At 44.8% G+C, this 22,289-nt stretch overlaps 1 protein-coding gene across 1 annotated transcript in view; it reads left to right on the top strand.

Annotated features, from left to right (window-relative positions):
• EGF (epidermal growth factor) overlaps positions 1 to 22,289 on the top strand; it is a 125,092-nt gene that overhangs the window by 32,336 nt on the left and 70,467 nt on the right. Inside the window, exons 6-8 of the mRNA XM_083178130.1 lie at positions 12,516 to 12,638; positions 14,539 to 14,661; positions 21,398 to 21,520. Coding sequence (XP_083034256.1) covers positions 12,516 to 12,638; positions 14,539 to 14,661; positions 21,398 to 21,520 — 369 coding nt within the window. The remainder of the gene's footprint in view (positions 1 to 12,515; positions 12,639 to 14,538; positions 14,662 to 21,397; positions 21,521 to 22,289) is intronic.

The following is a 22,289-nucleotide window of genomic DNA, read 5'->3' as shown; positions in this document are numbered from 1 at the left end:
AGACTATGATGGCACCACCGATACAGAGAAGGAGTTTTCCTATGCTAGCTATGATCCCCTGCGCCCATTCTCCTAAACCAGAGAACCAGTGCATTGGATTCAACCAGGAGGTCCATTCACTAACTTTGTTACCTATTTCTGCCAGGCTGATATTATGTTCCCTTCTAAATTCCCATTTAAGCTGAAGAATCTCATCCATCCGATGATCGATGATTTCTTCTGGGTCTTCAGTATTGTTGGTGATATATGTACAACATTTCACCCCAAACTGTGTAGAGAGGGTGACACAATATCCTCCTGTCATAGCTGTCAGATAGTTCAGCACCATCCGATGTTGGACTAGCTCTCTTTTATATGCTTGCAACTCCTTCCCAGTGTATCTAAAAGTGTCATCATAAATCTCAGTGATGTTATCTACCAAGCTGGCTAATGCTTGTATATATTTAAAATTTATGACTCCTCTGGCGGTATGGGTGATATCTAAAGCAATAAGGAGTTGGATACCGAACGACTCGTGTATCATTTCGGAAGCTAGGGGTTCTTTCCTGATTGTTAAATCCCTTTTATGGATTTGGTCATAATGGGTATGAGTGTAAGGAGGAGGTATACCTCTGTGTATGTTCACCATCTCATCATGTGCGAGGGTCATCACTTCCGGTAACACTCTGCCTAGATAACAAATACCAACGTAGTTCATGGAGAGCCATTTGTACGCCCTTCTACCACAAATATAATAAACATCGTCAGGGAGAAAATAAGGGACAGAGTATTTCATGATCTTGTCACACATTATCCATAAGAACATCCCCGTCCCCTGTTCCCTGACTTGTTCCTCACAGATTTCTGGCTGAAGGTTTACATTACAGTAGCCGGCTGATACTCTGCCGGCCATCATTTTACTTCTCTTCACCGTGTAGACATATTTATAGTGTCTCCCACTGGTTCGGATTTTTAACAACAATTCTTTATCAATAGGCTCTCCATCAGGACGCTGGGAGTAAGTTATTGTCTGGTTATGCCATGTCACTTCCCAAGTACCAATCGCTCTGGAACTCGAGAAGTTCATACATACCAGGGATTTATCCACTTGGTATGGGTGTAATCTAAGACTAGGGGACCTGGTATACAGGTATCTCTTATCCAATGGCCTCCCCTTATTTAATACGCTTATCTCTGAAATATTAAGCGGGTATGGGACTAGGCCTACACTACTCCTTTTATGTAGCACTTGTGAACACACCCAGCATTCTGTTTGGTTTAAAACCTTACCCACTAGTGAGTGGTAATCACTCAAGGGATGTCGGCCGGTAGTTGCCTTACTTGTCGACTGACATCGCTGGATGCATTCTTCTTCCATTTTAGGTTGACAATATCTACAGACACAGTACTCACCAGACAATAACTCATCACATAGCCCTTGAACTACGTTTCCCTCATACCTTTTACCTTCTCCTGTCATGGGCAAAGTGTCAAGCTGGTTTAGGGATTCTACCTCACCCATATCTGGGTCCATTATTACACTGTCAGAACTCCGCTCCGATCGCTCTAGGATGTGGCAGCCACCGAGTATCTTTGGGTGAATAAAAGAACACAGAAAGAAAACAAAGACATATATGCATAACTGTGAACCTTTTGCTTGGAGTCCTTCCATCATCTCTACCAGGGGACTTTTATTTTGCTCTGCTCTTAGACCTTTGTTCACTCAGGTTGCTCGACCTTGGCTGCTTCTCAGTGTTCCCGAAACAATGCTTCTAGCAACACTTCTTCTCTCTCGCTCTCTGCACACTGGGACTCTGGGTTACTGGCTTTCTTGCAGTGGGACGAATGTATCCAAGTCTCTCTCTCTGCGACTTTAATTGATGTAGTGCTGGTCAACAAAACTTGGTACGGTCCTTCCCAACGGTCTATCAAACAACCTGAGCGTAAAAAATTTCGGATCATAACAAAGTCTCCTGGTTTAAGATTATGACAATTCTCTGTAGGCATATCAGGGTTCAGTAATTTCAGCTGCTTTTGTTGCTCCCTTAGCTGTTTGTTTAGCTTTAGGAGATACTGTACAGTTAGCTCATTGTTACATTTGAGATCATCCTGTGGGTCTATCATAATGTGTGGCTGCCGACCAAACAATATCTCGAAGGGGGACAAGTTGAGCGGAGTCCTGGGAGTGGTCCTAATGCTATACAACACAATAGGCAGTGCCTCTGGCCATAACAACCCTGTTTCAGCCATCACTTTACCCAATTTGTTCTTAATAGTACCATTCATTCTCTCAACTTTGGCGCTCGCCTGGGGACGATATGGAGTATGAAGTTTACTATTAATCCCCAGGAGTTTACACATGATTTGGAAGACCTCTCCTGTGAAGTGAGTGCCTCTGTCACTCTCAATGACCTTTGGGATACCATACCTACAGACAAACTCCTGACATATTTTCTTTGCTGTAAAGGTAGCAGTGTTGGAGGCAGCGGGGAAAGCCTCCACCCAGCTGGAAAACATGTCAACACAAACTAATACATATTTCAAATTTCTACAGGGTGGTAACTGTATGAAGTCGATTTGTATTACCTGGAAAGGGCCTTCTGTAGGAGGGATGTGGGATGGCTCTGTTGGGATGGCTTTTCCAACGTTCTTCCTCAAGCAGGTGAGGCATGACATTGCCACTCTACCTGCTTGAGAAGCGAACCCTGGTGCACACCAGTAGGCCTTTACCAGCTTGCACATACCTTCCTTCCCAAGATGTGTCAGCCCATGGGCCGCCTCGGCTAGACTAGGAAGGTATGCTCTGGGGGCCACTGGTTTCCCGTGTCCATCTCTCCAAAGTCCGGTAGACTCTTGGCCACATCCCTTCGACTTCCATACTGCTCTTTCCTGTGGGGAACACAAATTCTGCATGTCTATCAGTTTGGATGTGGATACCATGTTCAGTGTACAAAGGTTGGTGGGATGGGTGAAAATATTTACAGGGCATGCGGCCCTTTTCGCTGCCTCATCAGCGCGGCTGTTACCAAGTGACACCGGGTCCTTCTCTGATGTGTGAGCTTTGCACTTGATAACAGCCACTCTGTCTGGAAGCTGAATAGCTCCCAGAAGTCTCCTAATATATGTCGCATGCGCCACTGGTGTGCCAGCCGCCGTCATGAAATTTCGGAGGCGCCATAGGGCTCCAAAATCATGGACTACTCCGAAAGCATATCTGGAGTCGGTATATATGTTGACTGATTTTCCTTGGGCCAGTTCACATGCTCTGGTCAGTGCCACCAGTTCCGCTACTTGTGCTGAGTGAGGTGGTCCCAAGGGTTCAGCTTCCACAATACCTTCTCCATCTACTACTGCGTAGCCTGTGCACAGCTCTCCCGTGTCCGTCTGTCTATGACAGCTACCATCTGTGAATAAGGTTATGTCTACCTCACTTAATGGGCTGTCGCTTATGTCAGGACGTGCTGTGAAGGTCTGATTCAGGTAGGACATGCAATCATGTTTGTCCTCACTCTCACTAAACTCTGCTTTACCATATTCAGCAACATTCCCATCACCCTCCACCCTTTGTGCCTTGGAAGGCACATGAGGAAGGAATGTGGCTGGGTTTAGTGTGTTGCATCTTTTGATGGTAATATTTACTGGGGCCATCAGCGCCAGTACCCACTTAGTGAACCGTGCTGAGGACACATGACGTGTTTGGGCAGAATTTAGGAGGGCAGAGACAGCATGGGGAGCATGAACAGTTAAATCGTGTCCCAACACTACGTCCTCACTCTTACTTACTAGTTGTGCTATTGCAGCCACACTTCGTAAGCAAGTTGGGAGTGAGCGTGCTACTGTGTCCAGCTGGCCACTGTAGTACGCTATTGGTCGGTTGGCATCACCATGTTTTTGTACAAGCACTCCTGCCGCACACCCACCTGATTCAGTTCCGTACAGTTCAAAGGGTTTCCCATAATCTGGCATTCCCAGTGCTGGGGCCTTGGTTAGGCTCACCTTTAGTTCCTCGAAAGCCAGTTTAGATTCCTCAGTATGAGAGACCCGATCAGGCTTAGTTGAGGAAACCATCTCTTGCAGTGGTAATGCCAGAATAGAGAATCCTGGGATCCAATTGCGACAGTATCCACACATGCCTAGGAACGTACGGATCTGATGCTGGGTCTGTGGCAGTACCATGTTCTGAATCGCTTGGATTCTGTCGTCGGTGAGGTGTCTCAGCCCTTGGGTAAGGCAGTGTCCCAGATACTTAACCCTGGTCTGGCATAATTGCAGCTTATCCTTTGATACTTTATGTCCTGTCTCTGAGAGATGCATCAGTAGCTGTCTAGTGTCATCCACTGATGACTCCAGTGACCCAGAACACAACAACAAGTCATCGACATATTGTATCAGTATCGAACCACTCTTGGGTTGAAAGGATTGTAAACAATCATGCAAGGCCTGGGAGAAGATGCTGGGGCTGTCTATGAACCCCTGGGGAAGTCGTGTCCAGGTATACTGTACTCCTCTGTAAGTAAAGGCGAACAGATACTGGCTGTCAGGATGCAAAGGGACGGAGAAGAATGCTGAACACAAATCAATGACTGTGAAATGAGTACAGTGAGGTGGGATTTGCATTAGGATGACAGCTGGGTTTGGCACTACGGGGAATTGGCTCTCAACTACCTTGTTTACCCCTCTTAAATCCTGCACTAGTCTGTAGCCCCTCCCCCCGCTCTTTTTCACAGGAAAGATGGGACTATTGGCCGTGCTGGAAGTTCTAACTAGGATTTCCTGTTGGAGCAATCGTTGGATCACTGGAAATATTCCTAGCTCAACTTCAGGTTTTAAAGGGTATTGCGGTATTTTTGGGGCTATCCTGCCTTCTTTTAAGCGGATTTCTACTGGAGCTACATTTGCCATTAGCCCAGCGTCCTGTCCATCTTTAGTCCAAAGGGAACTCGGTATTTGTGCTGTAATTTCAGCTACCCTAGATGGATTTGATTCTACAACAGTGGAATACAACATTAGCCTCTGAGGACTGTCCAGCATATCTTGCACTTCTTGTGTAAGATTTTTAGGAGTATCTAGGAATACCCCATCGGGAGTGCAATAGATGACACATCCCATTTTACATAGTAAATCTCTACCTAGGAGGTTAGTCGGGGCCGCTGCAGCCAACAGAAAAGAGTGTTTGGTATGCAGAGGCCCGATTGTAACCTCCGCTGGTTTCGTCAGTGGGTAATGTTGTATTTTTCCTGTTACCCCAATTGCCGCTACTGATTGGTTAGTGAAACCCAAGTGAAGAGGAGTGTTGAGAACAGATCTGGCCGCCCCTGTATCAACCAAAAAGGTTTGCCTTACTCCAGCTATATCAACCTTCACCTGAGGTTCCTCTCTAAGGTGTTGAGTTAATCTAACTGGCTGTAGGATACAGGTATGACCTGTTTCCTATTGTCTGACCTGGGTTGCCCTTAGCACAGTGTCAGCCATCAGATGGGGAGGAGGCATGTTGCGTGACCTGTCTGTCTCCTCCCATTGTCTAGGGGCTGGGTATCTCTGTGTCTCACCTCTGTGAGATTCCCATTCTCGCTTATGTGTTTGGTAACTCCTGGGGTTTCCTGCCCTACAATGAGCTGAGTAATGACCTTCCCTATTGCAGTTGTAACAGATAATTGGCTTTCTACCTGTGTCCCTGGTGTTTCGTGGTTGGTATGCAGCTTTGTTTGGGGCATTAGTAAGGGCTTGGATGCTAACCATCATCAGTTTGTCAGTTTGCAGTTCCCTGTGCTTCTTAATGTTGCGGTCGTGGTCCACAGCAGATTCCCGTAGGGCATCCACTGTCATTCCACGCCAATTTGGAAAAGAAGTTTGGACTCTGGCTCTCAGGTTTTCCCTAAGCCCTTCCACCAGCACAGAGACAATCATCTCCCTCAGGTGGGGGTCGTCCTTAGGCTCGGAGACACCAGTGTACTTTGATACCTCCAGTAAGGCCTTTGTAAAATAATCAGCAGCAGTTTCGCCATCTTTCTGTTTGATGGTGAAAATCTTGCTATATTCTACTGCCGCAGGAAAATATACTCCCAACTGTAAGTTAATCAGGCGTATATTCTCCTGGTTGATCTCATCATTTATCTCCTTGTCCACTTTCAATCCACTATCCTGAATGAATTTCGGGATGTCAATGTGAGTGGGGAGACAGGCCCTCAACATGATTCTCCAATCCTTGTTGGTGGGCTCATCAGAGTTTCCTAGATCCCTTACAAATTTCCGGCACAATGCCAGATCTTTCCTTGGGTCAGGGAAATCTGTAATGATGGACCGCAGCTCTAACCGTGTCCATGGGTGGAGCATGGTCATCTTTCTGGTAGGTATCACACCCTCTCTGTCTGCCTTACCATAGGGAACCTCCAGTGTGCGTACAGGGTATGTTTGTACCACATTCGCATTACTGGGACCTGCTTGGGAGTCATTTGTGTCTGTGCTGTGTGGTGCATCATTACCTGAGTCCAATACTATGCTGTTGGCATCAGCCGTCTCTTCCTCCTGTGCTGGGGCCTCAACAGCGGGTTGAGCTTTTCCCTCAATCATATTAATTGCATGAGAGACGGCCAGTGCCAACAGCTGCTCGTTTTCCTCTCGGGTTTCCTTGTAAGGGGATAAGACAGGGTACAGGTAAGCAACGGATACATTATTACTTATACCTTTCTTATGAGTCATTATCCCCTTCGGCACATATGGGGGTGGGGGAGCTGATTCTATTATGGCAGCGGTTGCATTTATATTTTGGCTGATTGTGTCAGGTATTGCCAGACCTCTGCTTCCCCATTGTTCCTGTCCTTCCTTCTGCCACAATTTAAGAATATCTATATGCTTCACTCTCTCCTTACGACTGGAGAGTAGGCATATTTCATCTTTTACTGCCGATAAGATTTCCGGATCGAAGCTACCAACACTGGGAAATTCTAACTTGCTGCCTTGTGTCATTTTTCTCCATTTATTTTGGTAAACAACTGCGAGTTCACCGTGCTTCCTGCACATAATAAAAGCAGCCGATCCTTTTGGCCGGCTTGCTTCCTCCCTAACATGCACGTTATCACAGCGTGACCCGTTATTACCCATAATTACAGGAATAAACGTTCACAGCTTAATAGATATCGGTGGGTTATTACTTATCTGAGAGCTCCCCAAACACTCACTTCTACAGCTTCCTAGAACATCCCACAGTCAAGCAGGTGCGAAGGATACGAGGTACGATACTCAATCACCAAGTCTTTCAACTAGCAGCGAACTTCTAGCCAACTTGCTTGGTGCGGCACAATTTTTCCAGGGTATAACAAACTTGTTTTCCTATACCCCCAAAAATTGGATTTCTAAAGTAGCTAATCGGAAACAAGTGCGTTCCGATGTATCTTCTTGTACCCTCCTAGCGGAATCAATTCCACTGAAGGGGCAGTTCCTATGGGCACGTCGTCACGTGAACCCGGTCCTAACTGGACTGTCCTACACTGGACTACACTGCGCTTGAGTCGTGTCGTCACACACCCGTTCGCCTCAGTTATTTTTCACACTGGGCGCTGGTTACACCTTGGTCTTATGCATATATTTGAAATATTTCTGTACAGAAAATCTTCCCAGGCCGGTAGCTTGTCACTAGATACTTATGCAGGTATAAATCCCTTATAATACGCTATAGGAATCTATTAAAATAATGCTTGAGTTGCTTGCTTAATGAGAAAATGAACGAAAAGAAAAAAAACTTATTTTCTCTTTATTTAATCACCACCTTATCCACAGTATATTGCTATACTGTTTAAATAAAGCTAGTGGTTCAATACTGTTCACCTTTGAGTTCCTATGTGTGCTGCATGTGCAGTACCAATGAACAGCCACGTGTGTACATGCGCTGTTCACAGGCCGCCGATGAATCGGCCACCCACGTGTTCTATAGTATATTTGCAAGGTTGCACTCGGGTTTCGCTATACGCAGTAATTGCGCCTAAATGTGGAATAAATCCCTTAACTCCGTCCGAAAGTTACGTATCAAGATGCGAAATAAATCCCGCACTTAATCCGTAAATCACGTACAAAGATGCGAAAATTTCCCGATATGGGCACGTGCGCGCGCACCTTGCGTAATACACAATAGACGCTTTACGTTACTGCAAAAAGGCCCAGGGCTTGTCGCCACGTGGCGGAGTCTCTGGTTTTGCAGTAACTAACAATAAAAGTTATAGTTTTGCACAGAGGGGATCCTCTATGTACTATAATAAACACAGATTCCACGTGTGCGAACCTTATCGCACGTGGTACATATACTGTAATAAACAAGCAACCCAAGACACTATACCCCGTTAAACTACTTGTGGCAGGCAGAAGTACAGTTTACTAAACACTTAGGTATGATATACTTTAAAACACGTGGCTTTCACTTATTGTACTCCGGGTTCAGCGCTAGCACTTCTCGAACCCCGCACCGCCGCGGACCTGGCCTATCCAGCAATGGATAATACTTCCACCCTTTTGCTGGTATAGGTCGGGTCGCACGCCTGGTACTGAGTTCTGGAATGTGGAGCGGACGGACGTGCCCCCAATTGTTAATGGCGATTAAATATGACCAGAGAGACAATAAGTGAAAAGCGCAGGTTACGTAATAAGTCCGCAACCAACGTACCCTTTATACCTAACTACGTGCGTACAAAGCGTAGCGCAGCGTAGTGTACCTTTTATTGTATTATGTACACAGAGAACCAGTACCTTAATCAGAGATTCCTTCGCAGTATTTTGTCTCTAAACTGCGAATATACCTTATCGGACAGTGTCCGTAATATACCTTGTCGCTATTATGCGAATAAACAGACACGACCACTGTATAGAAATAAGGAGATAAGAACTCCGTAAAAGGATGTATTTAAGTCCCTAATGGACAAAAGGGGGTTACAGAAATAAGAATAAACAGGTATAACAAGTAATACAATATACTAACAATGAATACTAAACAGACTCTGCTAAGGGGAAAGAAAACAGATACAAGACACAATCAGCCAATCAATACAATAAGGATGAATACCGTTAATGCAACCGTTACCGTTCTCATCAAATATGCGAAGTGTAGTCCGGTCAGAGCTCACTATCGTTCAGGGATGAACTATAGTCCGGTGGTCAGGTCAGGGAAAGGTAGATGTGCCGAAGAGACTTTGGCTGCTCTGGGTCGCCTATCTTATAGGGTCAGAAAGGGGAGGTCAAAGGCCGTTCTCATTGGTCAGGGGTCGAATGTCAGGTCAGCTGTGATTGGGGGGGTAAGCTGATACACCTGGTTTGGCTAGGTCCAGGGGAGTGAACTTTAAGAGTCCTTTGTTCGGTGGTTTCGGCGTCAGCAGTGATAAGAACTGGTTTCATCTGGATTTCTTTGTTACATTCTTTCAACAGAAACTGTCCCTGGATTATGGATTATGTCCATAACTATCGGGCAGTGTATATTGCGAAATATTCGCAATGACCGGAATACTTCGCATAATGAACTGAACGGAACGGTACTAAACACGATACAGACAGATGTATGCAGGGCTAACTAAGCTATGTGTGGCGTTCTAAACCTTTAACTATATTTTACTTAGTGTCAGTATGTATTTATGAATTTATGTGTGATAGTATGGCTACTCTTCTGGTCCACTTTGCCACGCATACTCAGGTATGGAAACTTTATTTGCGCAACTCTGCGAACCAAAATGGCGGCCATACTATCCTAAAATGGCGTGTGTGTAACTCGACTTCCATAGTCCTGATGTCTCTCTTCACTTTCCTTGTTCCATATGGGTACATGAAATGACAAGAGGGAGATAGAGGGCAACTCCCCTCGTGTAATACTGTTTGACTATATAGCCAGCAAGGTTAATATTCAGAACGTAATAGATGAAAAAGATGTCAGGCAACTTTCGTATGGGGGTTAACCCCTTCAAGAGACACTCACAGGATTTAAACTTTAACAGCACATATCACACCATATATGATGTATCAGGAACCGTAGTTGGTATGTATATGGTGGCGTGGATCCCCCTGCTGGTCTCCACGGGTATGGGGATGCAGAGAGAGTCCACAATATGTTGACCAATAGAGCAATTTAATTGTTGCTCCCTTCAGGCGTGGTTCGCTCCCTTGAGACACATTCAGCTTGCAGCCTCCAGGGGTGGCAATCTGGTTTGTGCGAAGTGTGACTTGCTTGGGTGCTCAAACAGTACTTTTCGCATTGTGTCCATTCGTTTAGTTGGGTATAGCTGTTTTGTACAATTGATTTCCCCCCTTTATGCATTGATAACTGTGCACCTGTTTTAATGTAGTTAATCTAATGCAAGTGGCATTGGCATTTCTATAATGGGTGCAATGTGTGCAGTCCAGAGGGCCCACACTACTGCACCCATGTATTATTATTATGTGGACTACAGTATATCACAAAAAAAAGGGAATGATGGGCCAGGCTTTTGTGCAATATTAAAAAGGTTTTGATAAACATCCTCACTCACAAAACATTTTAAAGATGACCATAAATGCTCTATTAAAGGCATCTAATTGGGATCAATCCACTTGAAACGCCACAAAAAACTTGGTCTAAGCAAAGTTTCTGCACGCTTGGTGTCCCATCAGTTGACTCAAGAGCAGAAAATGTCCCGTGTTTTAGCGCTGCAGCTGTGACAATAATTACCGCCAAAATGGCTGCTGCACATGCGCAGTAGTGGAGTTAGTCCCCAGAACATGACTCTGCCAGGGTACAACATTTTGCATAATTTCATTTTTTTGCAGGAGTTTGGCCATGACAGGCATTGGTTATTAAATAGGGGCTTTGTACATACAAACAAAATTTGGTACTTGTTTCCTAGCACGGCCACAATCGCGGTTTTTAGTGGTATACGACGCGACCGACGCGATGCCCCCGATTTTCCCATTGAAATGCATTGAAAAAAGTTAAAATCGCGTCGGTCGCGTCGTATGCGGCTAAAAAAGGCTTAAATGGTCCAGATGCGATGCCCACGATTTCCCCATAGGAAACAATGTTAAATGGCTCAATGTACCCGCGATGCCCCCGATTTCTCATAGGGAACAATGTTAAATACCTCAATTTCACCAAATCATCATAGGGAACAATGGTAAATGGGCCAGAAAGCCCCAAAAACACCCCAGAACAGTGAAATGTCCCCCCAAAAATAGTTTACGCCACCCCACGATCAACGCGAACCCGAAGCGTGGCGAGCGCAGCGAGCCCGCGAGGGGCGGCAGTATGCGTCCTCCGACCTTTTCATACCCCCACTATCCACGTCGGCGTGGAGTTGAGAATAGAATAGTGTGGCAAGCGCAGCGAGCCACCGAGCCCGAAGCGTGGTGAGCGCAGCGAGCCCCGCGAGGGGACGCGGATACCTTCACAGGTAAACGCGTCCCTTCGCGGGCTTCACAGGTATCCGCGGCCCCTCGCGGGGCTCGCTGCGCTCGCCACGCTTCGGGCTCGGTGGCTCGCTGCGCTCGCCACACTATTCTGTTCTCAACTCCACGCCGACGTGGATAGTGGGGGTATGAAAAGGTCGGAGGACGCGTACCGGCGCCCCTCGCGGGCTTGCTGCGCTCGCCACGCTTCGGGTTCGCGTTGATCGTGGGGTGGCGTAAACTACTTTTGGGGGGACATTTCACTGTTCTGGGGTGTTTTGGAGGGTTTATGGCCCATTTAACATTGTTCCCTATGATGATTTTGGTAAATTGACCCATTTAACATTGTTTCCTATGGGAAATCGGGGGCATCACGGCTAAATTGAGCCATTTAACATTGTTCCCTATGGGGAAATCGCGGGCATCGCGTCGCGACCATCGCACCCGATTTTTTAGTGCTTGCGATGGCCGCGATGCCCCCGATTTTTCCTCACGATGCCCACGATCATGATCATTGTGGCCGTGCTAGGAAACAAGTACCCAAAATTTGTACACTGTGTTTTCTGGAATGAGATATCTTATTAAGATTAAAGAGATGAAGATGCAATAAAAAGGGACAGGTGGTATGTTGGCAAATGCCTCGTTATGGAACATCATTTTTATGTTCTAAAAATGTCAAACAATGTAACTGTACTGTACTGTACTGAAATATTAAGGGGGTGGTCAGTGCTTTAGTTTGCCTATGTTCAGTCTCCTTAAATAGAATTGGAGGTGATTTAAGAACAGACACCTAATTTGATGTCATACTGTAGATAGAAAAGATAAAATCTGAAACCTTTATGCAGATATCAGTGGAAACTCACCCATACATTTCACACAGTGTGATACATAAGACTAGTTCACCTGTAAAGGTGGACTGGATTTATCTAATAGGTTGTGTTTATTATTATTATTAATAATAATAATAATAATAATTATTATTATTATTATTATTCTGATATCAGAGGCATGCACAATAGACTGTTTTTATGAATTGAATAATGCTGGGGTCAGTGGTATACACATTGAAATACTGCTGTGCATTGTCTAATTTCAGGGTCAGAGGAATGGCCATTGAACCCCTGCTATGCCTTATATTATTCCAGGGTCCGAGGTGTGTACTGTGGCCAAAGACTACTGCACAGGAATATGTCAGACTGATCCAGTGAGTCAGCAGTGCAGATGTATGGATGGTTTCCAACTTGCTGATGATGGAAAACACTGTGAAGGTAAGAATTCCCTTTTTCGGAGATGAACACAATGTCAATGTTGTATGCAGTGGAGTGAATTCTTATGCCTCTGTGCATGTGAACCATCGCATGCATGTGCCACGATGGTCTTGTGACGGTTGCATATTTTAATACAGCTGCTGTGTAACTATAGCCCCGGGGGGTCTGCGAGGCTATAATTACCTGCTGCTGTCTGCCCCTGCCGCCGGCTGGTACCCCGCGCCCTCCCCGTGCACAGTACCTCCTGGCGCGGCCGGCGCTTCTGTCAGGTCCACCGCCTACTCTAGCATCCTCAAAAACTGTCTGCATTATGGGGGCAGCCATTTTCTGAGAGTCACTTTTTATATGCTGCAGGACCCAGGAGAGCCGGGATCTGACATAAGCGCCGGCCGCGGCAGGAGGTACTGTGCACGGGGAGGGCGCGGGGGAGGGGGGTTGTTAACCCTAGGGGTTGGAGGGAGGGTTGTTAACCCAAAAGGGGGGGCACTGCCCGAATTTGCGGAAGGGGGGGGGTTGAAATTTAATAGTTACGCCACTGCCTTAAGTACATTTCATAGTAATTTTTGATCAGTGAATTTGAGTCTTCACTCTGATGTACGGCCATTACATATTTCAAGAGTAGAATCAGTGAGAACAAAAAGTGTAGAAGCATAAGGGCAAGCATAGGATTTTTACAGTACGAATATAAATATACAATACAGTACATCACAGGTTCTCAAAGTCGGTCCTCAGGACCCCAATACAGTGCATGTTTTGCAGGTCTCCTCACAGAATCAAGTGAAATCATTAATTAAAATGTGTCAGTCAGCACCTGTCGTGAACTGTGTGGGATCTTGAGGACCGAGTTTGAGAAACACTGCAGTACATCACTATATCTAATTCACTCCTGTAAATTATAACATTGGTGAAACTATAATAGATTCAGGGTATACAATGGACATAGTTCCCTGTGTCTGAGGGGACCATATTGCACAACTTGCATCCATTTAATTATAAATACCTCAGAAAACACAAGGAAAATGACACTGCGGCCATTTTCTCAGAGATCTGGTCATGTTCAGTAGTTGTATATCTTCCATGCACCCTGCAAGCCAACACCGTAAGGGGGGTGGTTGTGCCTACCGAGCCTCTGTTCTTGGTGCGGCAAACCACTCGCCCACACGTAGTTATGGCCCTGATGGAAATGGTATATTTGTTAGTACATGTGTCTTACAGTACTATACTACTAGTAACTGGCTCAAAGTAACCTGGGCGTTGGAGTTTAATGGGAACAATATTTCTCAACTGCGTCTCCCACAAAGTAGACCTATGTTTTGCTATGTGGAAACATTGGGTCACGGTCACCAAGTTACTTTCAGTAAACAGATGCTGCCAAGCTTGGTGAATAGTCACATGAAGCGCAACTTGGGTATTAAGCGCAACGTCTGGTCTGAATACTAATCCAAGTCCACAGGTTCATAAGTAGATGGCTATGATAAGCATCAAGTCATAAGCCTTCTCTGGTTTGATTAGTGAATTCAGATTTGTTTACTGCACTTTGTTACTGATATACCTATATTAGTAAATTACCACTGTATAAAAATGCCAACATTCCAGGAATGAGCGCCTGGCTTCTATGAACATTGCAACAGAGGTATGTGTAATATTTAGCAAAAAAGAAAACCGTTCCAGCTGTTGAATTAGAATTGTTTATTGAACAAGGTTAAAGGTCGTGGTTTTAACTGTGTAAACTTTCTTATTCAGGTGAACTTAAATTTATAAGGAAAGAAAAATAGCTTTACTATTTACTTTTCTATACTGAAGATGTATATGTTCTGCATAATAAATGTCTCAAGTAAACATCTAAACCACTTACATATGCCAGTATACAATCATAGATATACATTTTCTCTGTCATTAGATATTAATGAATGTGCTATGTGGACCCACGGCTGTACTCTTGGCTGTGAAAATATTCCAGGTTCTTATTATTGTACCTGCCCCAGAGGTTACGTCCTTCTTCCAGACAACAAGTCATGTCATGGTGAGTAGGGTGTCTGTGATCTAATGTACACAAACATTTGTTAAGTATTTTTCTTGTGATGTGGTTTGCAGTAAGGGTCAGACTGGTCATCTGACACTTCTGGCAAATGCCAGAGGGGCTGGTGGCCTGGTGGGCCGATTTGTTCATCCAGGTCGGAAGCACCGCCTCCTAATCTACAAACAGAGAGACGCTGGACTCGTGGTGGGGCCAGCTGCTCTCTCTGTACTTCAATTGGGTCCACAAGAGATCGCATCGCATGCTGCTATGCCCCTCACTCCTGCTGCCAGGTTCAGCAGCACACGCATGCCTGATTGTAGCACGTGTGTGCACAAATGCTATGGCCGATTCAGAGGCCAAGTCCATCCCAGTTTGCAGCCCTGGACTCATCTAAGCAACACACACTTTGCGGCAAACATCTTCATAGATATAGGCTTGCAACTTTCACCCTGGAAGGTCAAATGCAAGGAAGGTCCAATTTTCCTACCAGTATACCCAAAAGAGAAAAGTGTTTTACAAAAACCATATGAGTATGGTTTGTCTAATGTAGGTGTGGGTTATATAGTCCTCTAAACACATAAACATGTTAAATCAAATATCTACAATCAAATATAACACATGATAAATGAACAAAAACGATAGAAGATAATCGGCCAGATTCAGAGTTATCCGGTACTTTAAATTTTTACGCAGGTTTACTATGTTAAAGAGATAGGGGAAGAAAATGCGCTTTGAGGAACAAATTACCAACCAGAATGATATGTCATAAATTTATTAAAACATGATTTACACACACTTAAAATAACATAAAAATATATATAAGAATAAAGGCTCCTTTAAATGACCTCTATATATGGTGCAATTTCTGCGTGAGAATAAATTTGTGGTTAAGGGAATAGCGCCCCTCTTATATTCCTTGATGAGGATCCTGTTCCTTTTGGGCTCAGATGGAATACAAGGTGAAGCTGGATTAGGACAGTTTGAGACACTCCCGTGTAGTGGGGTATTTTTGTTGTAGGCTTGCAGCAGATGGAATCGTCCCCTTGTAGGAGTGTAGAAATGATGATGTCCTTATTGTAAAGGCTTCAGTCCAGCCCAGGTGGGGCAGAGTCCAACTTTGAGTCCTGGTTCAGGTATCCAAAAGGTGGAAATTAAACTTTGTAATCCACAATGTGCTTGGAGGAAGGCTTGAAAAGGGGTGCTGGGCGACTGGCGGTCTCTCAGCTTTATCAAAGGTTTACGATGTTAAATGATCTGCACATGTGCGGGAGCCATGCTGTACATGTGCATGTCTTATCCTGCGATGTTGGATTCAGTGCAGCTGCAGATGTCAGGTGAGTGACAGTCTGCAGCTGTTTGGGGACCATTGAATAAAACGGTTGCTTGTCAGCCCTGTTTTCTGGATGTACAGTACTGATAGACATTTGCTGTGGCTGCAGGCTGAGAGGCATCTATGCTGGTATGCTGATCATGTGACCACCACCCACCCCTGCTTGTGGGATGCTGGGCATCTGCCCAGTGTTGCTATATATTAAATTGGCACTGATTTGCTGCATTTGGGCAAATACAGTACCAATAATTCATATCTAAAAGTAGTGTTTATGTCAATACAATAAACAGAACATTCTAGTGACCTATATGGAATAACTTATCTGTGCACCCACACGCTGCATGATTGCACCTGATGCCACTAAAGTAGGTAGAGTACGCTACACAACTGATCTGATTGTGTTTAAATAAAAAAAAAATATTTTAAAAAAATTCTGTATGCTTATAATGTATTTTTTTATCTAATGTTAGCGTAAGCTTTTTATATCATCCTTGGCTTACAATCTGTATTACAAGAAAATATTGGCTTTTTTTTCCCTGCAAATTTCACTGTCATTCATTGAAATTCAGAGAATTTCAGACAAATTATTTGATCTCCAATGTACACAATTTAATTGGGGCTTTGGAGGGTATTCAATCCCCACCGCTATTTCCGTCAGGGGAAATAGCGGCGGGTGCCTATTTAATGCTGTCGGTCCAAACAGCATTGAAGAGGCAGCACGACATTTGGATTGTCGAGATCATGGCTGGATCTCCACAATCCACATCCATTTTGCCAGACATGCCCCCTTTTCAACGATCAGCAGTCAGGACATTGAATAAACTGGCATGCGGACCAAAAACGGGCCCTTTGTCTTTATCATTTACTATACTGAACATTTATGTTTTCATTTTAAACATTGTAAAATAGTAATTTTGTAGTATTCAATATTAATAATAATAAGTTTGGAAATAAAATTAAGTAAAATCTAATTTTCTAAATGCTCTAGTTACAGTGTATAATTACTGCTGACATTAAATTGTCAGTTGCTATCAAGAACCTCAAAGGAAACTGTAAATCAAGTATTTTCTGAGCACTTTCACTGCAATAAATGAATATCCAGTAGTAAAATGAATTACATGCTGTGCATTGATGACTGTTCTTAATGTGGCTTCTAGTATTTTGTGTAGTAAAATAACGAGAACATAATTATACAGTGTTCCAACCTAATAGATTACAAATTTCAAGTTGTAAATGTTTTTATTGTTTGCTAAATCTTCTAGTTCTTATTGTGTCTTGTTATATGAGTTACTTTTCTGTTTGACTCTGCTTTACAGCTACTGCTACAATTGTATTACTAGTTACAGGAAAAAAGCAAAGAGGAATTAGCTCCAAGACACAACTAAGTATTCATTGCTTTAATCATGGGAGTTTATCTATTATATGAACAAATTTGGCATGAATAATTCCAGGATAAAAAAGTAATGACTAAGGAAGCGGCTTCTGTATTAGATAGTATTAGTATAAAAGGCATTTTCCGAAGGTGTGCAGGCGTTCTGTCCCTCCTGTTTTTCATTTTAAAAGACTGTAAAATAGTGTTATTTAAATTCATTCATCGTAAATTGTTCAGACTTTCAACAGGCATGCTTTAGATATATAACGTGTTAGATATATCTCATGAATATGAATTGGGGTCAGGACCGCCGGCAGCGGGGTGCTGTGGGTACAGCTGTCCCAGGCTCTGTGCTCTGGAAGGGCCCGTGTAGCTCATTTTGCCCACCGCAAACCCCTCCCCCTGACTGCCTCCGCTGTGCTGCCTGCTTTTTTGATTTTAATTGGCTGCCGGCATTCAACATTGAAGAAGCCTGTGCTTCGGGACCTGCGGCAGGGGTCGGGCGGTAAAAGAAGAAAGGGGGAGGGGTAGGAACTGAAAATCACTCCCAGGCCCCAAAATTCCTAGTGGCGGCCCTGGTTTGGGTATTCAATATGTGCCGTTAATTCCCGACAGGATAAATATAGTCCGTTGCTTATTCAATGCTGCTGACAGCATTAAAGGTGTAGTATGCCAGAAACGTCTGCAGATTGTCAAATTCATGGCCGTTTTCCGACAATCTGCGTCCGTTTTTGCCGATCCGCCCAGTTTCTGACTCTCCACAGCTGGAACATTGAATTCCGGCTGTTGAGTTACAGTCGAACTGAGTGAAAACAGTTCGGAATTCCGACTGTCCGGACATTTCGACAGTCGGAATCCCATATTGAGTACCCCACTTGGGCTGGTTTTTGGACCTAATCCAGAGATGTACTGTATGAAACCCGAATGTTTATGTACGTCTCTGATGGTGCGTAGCTTCATATGTGCGTGTGCCGAACGGGTCCTGCGTTCTCCCATGCAGTGCTCTCAATATGTAGCCTGTTGGGAATGGGGGATTAGCGATTGCATTCCTGAGTGTGAGGAGCTAGGGCTTGGACACAGCTAAACTGGCCCCAGCAGCTTGAACAGCCGAACCATCCTGATTAACCTGAGAGTGAAGACCCCATACACTATGCAACTTCTCAGAGGGGAGATCTGTAACACTCTGTGGGAAGTGTCATGAAAGGTATTAATTTACAGGTAAGTATTAGGAAGGGTGATACTCTGGTTGACGGTGTTACTTTATTTCTTCTGGTATTTCTCACCTAAACCTGGTGTTTGTGGTGTCTAATGGGAAGCAAGTTTTACTAGTAATGCACAATACAATACAGTTCAAAATGCATTACCCACAGCCACTAATTACACAATTGCCTTTCTGTATTTTTATTACAATACAATGAATCTGTGAAGCCTTTCCTTCACTAAAAGAACTTCAAAATGTTTTTTTTTTACCAATAAAGTATACACAATGCATATTACAATGTAGCTACCTATATACACAAAGCAAAAATCTCTCTCTAAAATGACTCTATAGTCGGGGCCCCGTTTACCTCTATAGCCAGCTGGATTAATTTTATAGTGCACTTTTTAGTGACAATATCTAATCTTGTTGAAACAAATGTTAAAAGCCTGAAGTAGATGCTACAAATGGGCGATGAGAAGATAAAAACGTAGCACTCCCTAGTTAGTGTTGTAACTCCTTTCTTTCTGAAGATAGTTAATGCTCCATGCAACAGTGTCCTTTTATGCTGAGCTGCAATAATAATCTTGGTACAACAGTGGTTCTTGCTTAGTGGTTGGTGAATAAAGTCAAAGCTCAGTATTGTCTATGGCTGAATTGCAAGGTGTTACTTGCTCTAGCTGGTGTAAGGCTCTGCACGCTAGTAAAAGCTGTCAGTCCTAGCCACACTGCTTCCACGAAGTCCTGTCACCTCCTGTATCAGTAGTCTATAGATGGTGGCTGCTTGTTAATAGTGAGGGTGCTGCATGCATCTAGATGAACTGCCCACATATATTTTGTGGGGAAATAGTGTCTCTGTCCCTGGTATAATCACCATCCACCTGCTCCTCTGCCTGTGGTATGAGCGATGCAGTGTAATTGTAAAGGTCAGACCTTGTCTGTATCACAGTGGCTGGACTGTCTATACCTCTGTAGTAATTGTTGTCACTGGCCTGCTTCCCTGCACCTCCAGGCCCTTCCTCCAATCTGCCGTTGTCAATTAGAAGCACCTCAGTGCCACTTCTCCCAGCTGCCAGTCACCAAATTCACCACCCTCTCACAGATAATAGCCGCAGTGTTACTTGAGGCGGCATCTTCCTTGCGCATCTCCCTTTTTTCCAGCTGCTACCTCTGGGGACCCTGGGTAACTGCCCTAACAGTCTGCCTCAGCCAGCTGTAACTTGTTCTAGCAGCTTCTAAGTCATGTGACCTGAGGCTGGCTCACAGCAGTCCATAACAGATAAATACATTAAGTGTAATAAATGTCTTTACAAGCTCTGATGGGGTGCCACAGATCCTCCTTGAACCTCCTGGCAGCTTCCCAGGGGGCAGGATCACATAGGATACATTGTATGTTGTCCTTTTGCATACAATGTATTGTATGCGATCCCAGCAATGGCTGCCGGATACGATAAATCTTGATGGCAGCCCTTGCGATCTGCTGCTCCAATCCGATGTGCACGGGACAGTGCATCAGATTGGATTGGAGTCGAAACACATGCGATTTGACACTTCATTCGATTTCTCGTCCCAATCTGATTAAATCGGATGAAAAGTGTAGTTTTTACTCACGTTTGATGTGCATGCATATTATGTGATGTTGTGTCTTCAGATGCAGCAGCAAATCACACAAGCATGCATATGTGCACAAAGTACCTAGAACCCCCCCCCCCCCCCCCGCCCACCAAACTATCAGTTTTATTTACTTAGTTTAAACCGGCTCTCAGCTGCCTCTTGTTACAGTGACAGGCTGCCGCTGCTCTGGCTACAGATGGGGGGAGCTATAGAGGCAGTGTACAGCCCCATACCAGCAGTGGCGTAACTAACATTTTTGCACCCCCCCCCCCCCCCCGCCGATATAAAAAAGACATTGATGGGCATTCTTTATCAAACTCCAAACATTTATGGTCCATGAGAGGTCCCCCAAAATATGAGTGCATAGCACTATAAAACTGGAAACACATTCCACGCTCTTTTCATTTATTTGGAAAGCTGCATACTGACTTCACCTCTACCTTCTGAAGTCCACTATAAGCTCCTCCAATCAAGCCAGATGTCGTATCTCCTCCTCATAAGCGGAATCATCATTGTTACTGATAAATCTAATCAGTTGTGTCATCTGCAATTTAATGATAGAGTTTAATGGAGAAACAGAGGGGGTGATTCAGGCCCAATCATAGTGAGCCCAATTCCTTGGGTCCCTGGCTGATGGTGGAGGTCGGCACATGCCTGAATATGCGCATGTGCAAACCCCCTGAGTGAATGCCTTCGGCGAGTTTCACACTCGCGGAGGCATTTGTTCATTGATGGGAGAGAAGGGGGCGGGCAGGGAAGGAAGCAGGGGAACGCTCAGCATTTTGGGGGAATACCCATAGAAATGCTGGGCACCCCACTCTAATCTTACTGTCTCTGCACATGTTACATATAATTTGCCTCACCTGCAGTACAGTTCCGGTTTTTGCCACCCGCTGGTCTATTCCCCGCAGGCAGACGGGCAGCAGCGGCAAAACAGAGCGATTTAAAGCCACACCCCCTCGCCCTAAGGCCATGCCTCCCAAATTTTGGGCGCATGGCTGCGCCACACGCAAAGGTCCCACTGGACCGCCAATGAAAGTTGGGAGGTATGGTTTTGGCCATCTGCAAATTGCAGCCTTGCTAACGGTCTAATCATGCCCTTAATATGCAGCATTTCATGATCCAGTACGCTTTTTCTGTGTATTTTATTTTCTTGGTTCTAATTGAAATGTTATGTTAACTATATATAAAAACTCCAACCGAAACCTATTCTTATATCCAATAGATGTGACACCCTGCTTGCAGGAAAACAGGAACTGCAGTCACGACTGTGTACAGACCGCTGGGGGACCTGTCTGCTTCTGTCCTAAAGGATCTGTGCTAGCAAGTGATGGCAAAACATGCAGAGGTGAGTGCTATAATATATGATCATCAGTCAGGCTTACAGTGTGACAGATGTGCATAGTTTCTTCAGCAGTGCTCCTTGCACAGTACGCCAGTGGGTACTTGTGTTGTTTCACGGAGGCAGGCTACGCTACGTTTTCAGCGTAGGTTCAGCTACGTTGTCAGCGTAGCCCAGCGGCAGCTTAGTGTAGTCAGCGTAGTGTCCCCGTGGCAGCCCTGCGTAGTCAGCGTAGTGTCCCCGTCAGGCAGCGTAGTCACTGTATTGTCCCTGCGAGCTGCAGCTCTGTCCACGGCGTCCCTGGCAAGCCTAGTGAGTAGATAATTGGGGTGGTTACAGTGCTTATTAGCCTTTTGTATGTGGGGCAGCTTAACTGAGTGGTCCGTGCTCAAAATAGTATAAATCAGAGGTTTTAGTTAAGCGCTTTCCTCTGTATGTGTAAATGAGTGACACAATGCTGATGGTGTGAAATCAAAAATGTCTTTTATTTCTATAGTTGCAAATACATGTACATATGAAATAAGGGTGAAGGTGTGAGCCTTGAATGAGCCCCGTGGGGGAATTGGGGTGCCAGCAGGCCCCTTTCTACCATAAGCCTATTAGGCTTATGTCTCATACAGGTGGGGATGATGTGGAAGCTGCTGGTGATAAGCCCTTGCGGGTGTAAGGGGTCAGCAGAACCCTTTAACCATAAACCAGCAGGCTTATGTCTTATGCGAGCAGATGAGAATGAGGAAAGGGGTTGTGAGTGGGGCAAATGGGTGGGAGTACTTCA

Source organism: Crinia signifera, chromosome 1 (genome assembly GCF_055691185.1).
Source record: "Crinia signifera chromosome 1, ASM5569118v1, whole genome shotgun sequence".
Classification (NCBI taxonomy): Eukaryota; Metazoa; Chordata; class Amphibia; order Anura; family Myobatrachidae; genus Crinia; species Crinia signifera.
The sequence above is the reverse complement of the archived record's forward strand: the minus strand, read 5'-3'. Positions and strand labels throughout refer to the sequence as shown.